This window comes from Anopheles coustani, chromosome 2 (assembly GCF_943734705.1).
Source record: "Anopheles coustani chromosome 2, idAnoCousDA_361_x.2, whole genome shotgun sequence".
Classification (NCBI taxonomy): Eukaryota; Metazoa; Arthropoda; class Insecta; order Diptera; family Culicidae; genus Anopheles; species Anopheles coustani.
This window is the reverse complement of record NC_071289.1, coordinates 90,654,007-90,662,739: the sequence shown is the minus strand read 5'-3', so window position 1 is coordinate 90,662,739 and position 8,733 is coordinate 90,654,007. Positions and strand designations below refer to the sequence as shown.

The 8,733-nt window shown below is 47.9% G+C and overlaps 4 protein-coding genes across 5 annotated transcripts; all 4 read left to right on the top strand.

Moving 5' to 3' along the window:
• Positions 1–2,338: 2,338 nt before the first annotated feature.
• Positions 2,339–3,541, top strand: LOC131263451 (probable deoxyhypusine synthase). Its single transcript, XM_058265651.1, has 2 exons — positions 2,339–2,579; positions 2,640–3,541. The coding sequence occupies exons 1-2, from the start codon at positions 2,382–2,384 to the stop codon at positions 3,522–3,524; spliced, it is 1,083 nt and encodes a 360-aa protein (XP_058121634.1). The 5' UTR covers positions 2,339–2,381; the 3' UTR covers positions 3,525–3,541.
• A 380-nt stretch (positions 3,542–3,921) lies between these two features.
• LOC131267193 (trafficking protein particle complex subunit 2-like protein) lies at positions 3,922–8,644 on the top strand. Of its 2 annotated transcripts, XM_058269991.1 has the most exons (3): positions 3,924–4,048; positions 7,400–8,208; positions 8,287–8,644. In XM_058269991.1, exons 2-3 carry the CDS (start codon positions 7,417–7,419, stop codon positions 8,455–8,457), a joined length of 963 nt encoding a protein of 320 aa, XP_058125974.1. In that variant the 5' UTR covers positions 3,924–4,048; positions 7,400–7,416; the 3' UTR covers positions 8,458–8,644. The 2 variants fall into 2 exon arrangements, with proteins under 2 accessions (XP_058125975.1, XP_058125974.1); XM_058269992.1 differs by lacking the exons at positions 7,400–8,208; positions 8,287–8,644 and adding an exon at positions 4,548–5,014 and having other exon boundaries at positions 3,922–4,048.
• LOC131267192 (retinol dehydrogenase 13-like) lies at positions 5,137–6,618 on the top strand. The gene is made up of 2 exons (XM_058269990.1): positions 5,137–5,973; positions 6,051–6,618. Exons 1-2 carry the CDS (start codon positions 5,158–5,160, stop codon positions 6,234–6,236), a joined length of 1,002 nt encoding a protein of 333 aa, XP_058125973.1. The 5' UTR covers positions 5,137–5,157; the 3' UTR covers positions 6,237–6,618.
• LOC131265298 (uncharacterized) lies at positions 6,705–7,037 on the top strand. The gene has a single exon (XM_058267559.1). It carries the CDS (start codon positions 6,705–6,707, stop codon positions 7,035–7,037), a length of 333 nt encoding a protein of 110 aa, XP_058123542.1.
• Positions 8,645–8,733: the final 89 nt, after the last annotated feature.

The window sequence follows — 8,733 nt, the reverse complement described above, 5'->3', positions numbered from 1 at the left end:
TTTTATCTTCTTTGTTTGGATTTGATGGTGGTTGCATAAGTGAGTTAACACTTTCAATGGGACGCTAGATTTTGGGAGTCCACTCAGTTGGCACCCTTTCGACACGTGGCACGAATTGCTTTCGAAAAAAGTTGCTTGCACAAGCAGTTCAAACCCAACCCTTCGATCATAATTGTCCCTATTAACCGCCGAGATAACACAGACTTTTGCTAAACGAATGCTGAGATTTGATAAATAGTGTGACTTAATGATTGTAGTTCTATTTATCCTTCTTTTCCAACAACTCTTTATAAATATCACTTTGGACTTTTGTGGAGAGCATTTAACTCTTTGTTTGATCATCGGAATTGAAATAAACTGTATCATTAACCAGCGATGATAATTACCGAAATGCTCATGCCCGGAAGTAGAGGACCCTGTGCACGGTTGCCCAGAAACATAAAGCAATCGTTGTCCGCTTGTTATGTTGTTTACGACGCTGCAATGAATTACATTCGATGGTGGTTTCGTCCCAACCGAACGAAAACCCCATGTATACAAATAATAAAAAAAAACGGCGTCCTCAGACAGCGAAACCTTAGCCCCAAGAAATACTCCACGTTATTGTATTGGAGCGCAGGACGGTAGAATTATTGCAACGGCAACGTGCGTTTCTCAAGGCCGCCAAAGTTCAAGAACACCTACCGCAGTTGGTGGAACACGGGCCAACGTAGCATAAATGCTCAAAGCAATCTCCTTGGAGCCGTTGGTGAATCGTTTTACGATCAATAGAGCCTGGTATAAATAATACTTTGAGCAAGGGGGACGCGAAATGGTACGAGCGATCGAAAGCAGCGCGGATTGGTAAACTCGACCTACGGTACTGCATCATGCAGCCACCCGCCCAGATCGGGGGGATGTTCGCGACTTCAGACCACCAGTATTCACGGTTTAATAGGGGGGTAAAATGTGCCTCTTCGCCCCGCACTTCCAAGCTGGCAACGGCTCTGGCGCAGGCATGATGGGATGTGTATAATTGGACGAGCCGACGAGCGTGTTTTCCCGCAAATACGCGCCATTATTCAATTCCGTGCCATTTTCAGCGTTGTGTGCCCTCATCGGTCGCCATGGCGTTCGTTCCTTCCGCCACCAACGTGAAGGCAGTTTGCACGTCATATGCACGAGCCTCCCGCGCTCGGTATGTCGTGGACGGTTAAGTTTTCGTTGGGGGAGTCCGGGATTGACACACAAGGGTGGCCCTGATGAGACTGGCCGTCAGTGTATTGGAGCACATGGCCTTGCCCCACAAGTGACCGTCAATAGCGGGCCGCCGTCTACGTCCGGCCTCGCGACTCCATTATGTACTGCAGTATGATGCGCGTCGCAGCCTTCTCCGACACGTGCAACTTCAGCGCACACACGCGCTGCATGGTGGTGCATTACCGACCGGGGGGGGGGGGGGGGGGGGGGGGGGGGGGCAGCGCTGTGGGTGGTTGGTGCATTGACGGACAAATTTTCTTCCAAATTCTTCTACTCCCCCACTCTGCCCAGGACGTTTCTGCCATCGTGTACGGTCCGATTGCTCGTGTTGGCAGTGAGAAAAGAGCGTTTTATCAGCAATTTACTGCATTAACAACAAAACGACCCCTTTGGTCTGTACCTTAGCAACCGTCCGTGATTGCTGCGTCGACATGGAAAGGGTTCGCAAGTGATAAATAGTTTGGAATATGTGGTTACCACGAAATGTGCCGAGCCAAAGGTTCTCTTGACTTCCATGTCTTTCGCCGAGTTTCGCCGAGTTGATGAACCGTCTCACGGTGTACGGGTAGGATTTACAGCATTCACAGTCCGGCAACTACCAGTTCCTCGAAGCAGATCTTTTCTCTACTGCAAATCCGCGATAACCGCATGATTTGATAGTGGCATTCCATGATCCCCCGAATGAGTCACGGTTACTCTTTTGTTTACCTTTTTGTGGAGGAGTCGATGGTGATTCGTAGTTGCTTCTACTGCAGCATGTTACAGGGCAAATAGTTGAGGGGCCACTTATAGTAGCGTTGGGGGGAAAACTAGTTGAACTACACACACCGAACCGAAACGAACCGCGAATACTACTTTGAAACCCGCACTCGATGCCCGATACGATCGCGTCACACGCTGTTCTGCGATGGACGGTAAAAACTAAACTGAAGATGGCAGCTCGTGCTCGCACATGCTTCTCGAGTAGATGTTAGGAAGGGGAAGGGGGAGACGGGTCGCTTGAACAGCTGACTTTGACAGCTTGTGAGAGACCGATGCAACATCCAATTTGACGTTTGACAGCTTGAGCAGAGCATGGTAAACAAAACACGCATGAATCTTGTGCAATTCATACCGGTAGTGTGTGCTAACGTTTAAAAACTATGGATCCATCTGCAGAACCTGCTGTAGCAAAGGAAGCAGTACTCCAGGAGAGTACAACTTTGCCGCAGGACACACCGACGATTCGTGGCTACGATTGGAACGATGGATACAACTATGAGAAACTGTTTAGCACGTACGTGAGAAGCGGATTCCAGGCAACGAACCTGGGGAAAGCAATAGAGGAAGTGAATAAGATGGTATGTGAATTCAGCCGGTTGATAGAATGTGGCAATCAACGTACAACCATAATATTTTAGATTGCAGCTCGTCGGATACCGCTTCCAGAAGATAAACTGGACGCTTACGAAGAAGATGAGTTTATACGGCGACGATCGAGCTGTACCATTTTTCTCGGCTATACCTCAAACATGGTATCGGCGGGGGTGCGAGAAACGATTCGCTTTTTAGCACAACACCGGCTGATCGATTGCATTGTCACGACTGCGGGCGGAGTCGAGGAGGATTTGATAAAATGTCTAGCACCAACGTACTTGGGATCATTCGAACTGGATGGAAGAGAACTACGCGAACGCGGCATCAATCGAATAGGAAATTTACTGGTACCAAACGATAACTACTGCAAGTTCGAAAACTGGGTGACACCACTCCTTGATGAAATGTTGGAGGAGCAAAAAAGCAAAGGTACGCTGTGGACGCCATCCAAAGTGATCGCTAGGTTGGGTGAAAGAATCGAGGATGAATCGTCCATTTACTACTGGGCGGCCAAAAATCGCATACCAGTATTCAGTCCAGCCCTTACCGATGGAAGTCTCGGCGATATGATGTACTTTCATTCCTTCCGCAACCCTGGGCTGGTGGTAGACATTGTATCGGATTTGCGACGGCTGAACACGATGGCCGTAAAGGCGGTCAATTCGGGGATTATCATCGTCGGCGGAGGGGTCATAAAGCATCACATTTGCAACGCAAATCTGATGCGTAATGGTGCGGATTTTTCGGTCTTCATCAACACTGCCTCCGAGTACGATGGCAGTGATAGCGGTGCACGACCGGACGAGGCCGTTTCTTGGGGTAAAATCAAAAAGGATGCTACTCCGGTGAAAGTGTACGCGGAAGCCAGCTTAGTCTTTCCGATATTGGTAGGCGAAACGTTTGTCAAAGATCATTTTCGTAAAGATTAAAATAAAATAGGTGCGAGAACCAGCTAAAAGATAAAAAGTTTGTATATTCTCTACTTTCAAAACCATTTACCCGTTCGTTCAAATAAGTTTTGTTGATACTCACAAAATAGAAACATTGCCACAGTTGATCTGCCGGCAGTGCCTCAAAACTAGTGGTGGGAAAATCAAATCCTTGCCGTTTATTTTTTATCATTTGTTGAATTCTTTGTATGATTTTCGACAATTTTCTTCTCAGTAAATTCAAGCAACCCGATTCTCAAAAAAATCAAAAATGATTAAAAACCCAAGCCAATCAAATCTGATCCGAATTCGCCAAATGGGATCCAATCCTATGGAGCGATTCTTCGAATGTTCCGACCCCGATTGTGCCAACACTACTCAAAACTCAAAACGTAAACAAAGGTGCGTGATCAAGCAGCATTCACGGAGCAGCATCATTCTGTGGAGTATTACCAGGTTAAAAAGTGTTCAGAAACCACAAATCACACTCTACCTTTCTGGAAAATCATCAACAAACATAGAAGGTGCGTAGAATCTCAAAACTGAATAAGGTTTTAAGTAGATTTAAACGATTTTTTGTTGTTTGGCTCACGCATTCCCGACACTTTTGGGGCGTCACTTGTGGTTGTTGACCTTTTGAGTGTGAACAACTTATCGAGAAATGGGTACAAAATGGAGCAAATTAGCATACATCCACGATTCGATTATGCGATTGGGAAAGTTGACTATTTTGCATCAAAGAGAGAAATTGCTAAACGGACGGTACCTTCCACGTAGTCAAAAGCAACGAACCATGATGAGGGCTGCACCCCCTTGCCGTGCCTCTTTTTTGTCTACATCATTTCCATCCTACTTTCATCACATTGTGTTACTTTAGTTTATGCCTATTGCTTCGGAAAACGATATTCATTTCCAATTTCGATGATTAAACTATGGAGTAAATTTTTCCTTCTCTTTCTGCTTGGCGCGTTGCGAACGTCTCGGGTGGCAACCTTTCCTTCTTGGGCCCATCGTCGCCCTTAGATGTGCGCTTGTGTGGCGATCGTCGGCAAGGACAATGCACCGCTGTACATCGCGACGGCGAACGTGGATAAGGAGATCGCGCTGCAGTACCAGGTCCACGCTTCGCTGGACGTGATCGACGAGCGGTGCGCCACAAACCAGAAACCGACGGCCGACGGTCGCGAGCTGTACCTTGGGTCGCTTATTTCGACCGAACAGCACAAGATCTACGGTTACGTGACGAACACCAAGATCAAGTTTCTGATCGTGATCGACGCTAGCAATACGTCCTTCCGGGAGAATGAGGTGCGTGCGATGTTCCGCAATCTGCACAATCTCTACACGGATGCCGTGTGCAATCCTTTCTATACGCCCGGTGAACCATTGACGTCGCAAAGCTTTGACCGGGCCGTGCGTAATATAATAATAAGCTCAAATTAGCAAAAGGATGAACAGAGGATTAAATAAAAAAATCTATAATAACACCTTAATCGATAACCTAAAAAAACCGAGTGTTAAGTGTTAAGATAGAGAGAAGGAAACATCTTTCTTGTGAATCTTATTCTTCCCCCACACAGCCAACGAACCAAGCACGAAAACCCAACCGAAACCAAACGCCCTCCAACCGGTAATGCCTCTCATCCCATTGGAGGTAACATTGTCCACCGCCGGTACTGCAGCTGCCACTGGTCTCCTCGGCTCGATCGTTCTCCTACGTCTGTACAAACTGCGCAAATGGGGCTGGGTGAAGTCGAACTTTTCCCTCCAGGGGAAAACGTTCATTATCACCGGGGCCAATACCGGGCTGGGCTACGAAGCCACGAAAGCGCTCGTCCGTCGAGAGGCGACCGTCGTGATGGCGTGTCGGAACATGGCCAAAGCCAATGCAGCGATCGCACAAATTCGCTCGGAAGTATGCGAAGGCGCCGGAGCACTCCTTCCGATGGAGCTCGATCTTGGCTCGTTCCGATCAATCAGGCAGTTTGCTAGCGAGGTAAACCGCACCATCCCCTCGCTGTACTGTTTGGTTAACAATGCCGGGCTGGCAGTCCGCGTGCCGGAGTATACGCAGGAAAACTACGAAGTTCACTTTGGCGTGAACCATCTCGGACAGTTTCTTCTGGTTGATCTGCTGAAGGAGCGATTGTTGGCGGAACGAACGCGCGTCGTCGTCGTGTCTTCCCGGATGCACGAGATCGAAGCGGAAATAGACTTCGCGAACCTGGGCCGCTGGGTGGAGTACGAAAGTCGGTTGAACCGGCTCTATAACAACTCCAAGCTGATGAATTTCTACTACGCCCGGGAGCTGTACAAGCGCGGGTTCAACGTACACGTGCTGTGTCCAGGCCTGTGCCACACGGACTTCTTCCGTCACTACGAACCCAAATGGTACCACTATCTGGTATTTTCCCCGATTGTTTGGCTGCTACTTCGGTCCGCGGAACAGGTACGCAGCCCAGGAATCGGCAAGTGTCATGGAGGAGGTACCTACTGATATACCATCCCTCCCCCCTTCCTTCCCAGGGCGCCCAGAATATCATTTTTGCCGCGACGGAAAGTGAGACCACGCCGGACCGCAATCCGGTCCGTGGATTCTTCGTGTCGAACGTAAAGATGCGCCGCTCCAAGTTTCACTTCGACGAGGAAACATCTATCCGGTTATGGAATGAAAGTGTACGAGCCATCGAAAACGCCCCAAAAGGAAAATGACAAGAGCCCATCGTTGGAATGATCGAGGCAGCGACCCAAACAGACTCTCTAACAATCTTACACAGTAGCGAACGTGTTCTTTCGATGGTGATGGCACGGCATACGGTTGTGGATTTGTATTCGGGATTCGTTTGGAAAGCATGGTCAATTTTGAACAGTTTTCAATTTCCTAACCCTTGGTAACATTCTTTTAAAAAACTATTACAATATTTAACACTCGGTGGTTGTTGTTACGTTTTTGGAGCTAAACTTTCTCCTATACTTTAAGATGTTGGTTAAAGACGATGTGTGTTTCTTGCTTATACTATTGAAAAGTTTAAACCTTCCCTCGGGTGTACAGCAGCGTATTAATGCACGATTCTCGAATGTACATTGTAACATATCGTCCTACAGTGCGGAAAACAGTGTGTCTCGGAGTAAATGGTGGTTGGTTTCCCTGGGTAGCTGGTCAAAATACCTCAACACTCAATGGAAGAGATAACAGCAGCACCGCAAGACGACGATCCGGTTGCCCAACGGCGTGGGTCAACCGCCGCGGCCTGGCTGCTGCTCTACAGTGTCGCCATGTTCACGTTACCTTTTGTAGCCTTCTACGGCACGCGGTATGGCATGACGCACTACTTGCACATCGATGGATTTCCCAACACTTGCGGTTCCGTCGTGGCCGCCGTGCTGGTCGTGAACGTGATCATTTTCCTGTACGCGGTACGCGGATACGAGGACGCAAAGGACGACGATGACCAAAAGCCGGAGGAGGAAACGAACGATGATGGAAAGGGCGAGACGAAAAAAACGAACTAGACAGTAGGACACGGCAACATGTAACGCTATCCAGGCCCGGTATTGGGACCATGGATTATTTTTCCACAATTGTTGCCAGTTTTCTATCATACTCAACTAGAGCCGTAAGATTTTTTAAAGCAAAAGAGCATTGTAATAAATATTATAATTAAAGAAAGTATTGGATCATTCATCTTATTATAGTCATTTAAAAAAAGTTAAACATCAGCGGAACACCATTTCAAAAGAAAAGCAGCTATCCCCGTAAGGAGAGTTGCTTTAAAGAGGGATATTACAAATTTGGTTTAATTACAACTTTTATGTATTTTGTTGTAAGTAGTCTACAACCGTTCTTAATTTCTCCTATGGTTCATCTCCCGTAGAACAACATAACAACAGCATGTCCGCCTCATTGCTCTACCTTCTGGTGCCGGTCGGAGTAGGCGCCAGTCTGTACATCATCCGAAAACTGCGCGAGTGGAAATGGGGCTGGGTGCGCAACAATGCACCCCTTCGCGGTAAGGTTTTCATCATAACCGGCGCGAACACAGGCTTGGGTTTCGAAACGGCCCAAGCACTTGCGGCCCGCCAGGCCACGGTCATTATGGGTTGCCGCAGCATGGACCGGGCCGGAGAAGCAATCCGGCGCATCCGGCAGCACACGCAGGAGGGTGAGCTGGTACCGCTCGAGCTCGATTTGGCTTCGTTCGCGTCGGTGCGTCAGTTCAGTGAAGCGATCAAGAGTCGCTTCCCGTCCTTCGATTGCCTCATCAACAACGCCGGCCTCGCGATCCAGACGCCCCAGTACACGCAGGAAAACTACGAGGTGCACTTCGGAGTGAACCATCTCGGGCACTTTCTGCTGGTGGATCTGCTGAAGGACAACATCCGTGCAAACGCCGCCCGGATTGTTGTCGTTTCGTCAAAGATGCACGAGAAGGCTCGGATCGACTTCGACAATCTGGGCAAATGGGTCGAGCGTGGGCCACGCGATCGCTTTAACAACCTGTACAACAACTCCAAGCTGATGAACTTCTACTACGCCCGCGAGCTATACAAACAGGGCTACAATGTGCACGTGCTGTGTCCGGGCCTGTGCCACACGGACTTTTTCCGCGATTACAATCCCAAGTGGTACCATTACGTCCTGTTTTCACCAGTAGTGCTGTTGTTCTTACGCTCCGCCCGACAGGTAATAATCGACTATTTAAACCATACATTTGCTTGAACCCGACTTACCAATTCGATTTTTCCTTCTTGCGACTTCCAGGGTGCACAAAACATCATTCACTGCGCCACGGATAATGTGAACACGGAGGAAAAGAATCCCGTCACTGGCTACTTTGTTACAAACCTGGAGCAAACAAAATCCAAGATGAAGTTCGACGAAGAAACGTCCGAACGACTGTGGAGGGAAAGCGTCAAGGCGCTGAACGTTTAATGGAGCAATGATTAAATTGCGTATCCTGGCATCGTCCTAGTTTGTTTGGTTGTGGGAATCTTGCATTTTACACCTAGAGACTGTCCCCTTTTTTAGAATACTCTTATGCTATAATATACTCACACAGCAGTTCCACTATGAGCTGATCAATAAATAACTGTTTATCTTATGCGTTGCTTTAACTGAAATCCATCACACTCAACGCCGGAAGCGCCATTTTTAAGTGATACTTTTGTTTGAAATTTTCAATGATATATATTTTTACTTCTTAGTAGT

Bases quoted from the DNA above. Each gene is read 5' to 3' on its own strand.
- LOC131263451 (XM_058265651.1), top strand. From the start codon at position 2,382: ATGGATCCATCTGCAGAACCTGCTGTAGCAAAGGAAGCAGTACTCCAG. The intron at 2,580-2,639 runs GTATGTGAATTC...ATAATATTTTAG, and splicing joins TAGAGGAAGTGAATAAGATG to ATTGCAGCTCGTCGGATACC.
- LOC131267192 (XM_058269990.1), top strand. From the start codon at position 5,158: ATGCCTCTCATCCCATTGGAGGTAACATTGTCCACCGCCGGTACTGCA. The intron at 5,974-6,050 runs GTACGCAGCCCA...CTTCCTTCCCAG, and splicing joins TACTTCGGTCCGCGGAACAG to GGCGCCCAGAATATCATTTT.
- LOC131265298 (XM_058267559.1), top strand. From the start codon at position 6,705: ATGGAAGAGATAACAGCAGCACCGCAAGACGACGATCCGGTTGCCCAA.
- LOC131267193 (XM_058269991.1), top strand. From the start codon at position 7,417: ATGTCCGCCTCATTGCTCTACCTTCTGGTGCCGGTCGGAGTAGGCGCC. The intron at 8,209-8,286 runs GTAATAATCGAC...TGCGACTTCCAG, and splicing joins TCTTACGCTCCGCCCGACAG to GGTGCACAAAACATCATTCA.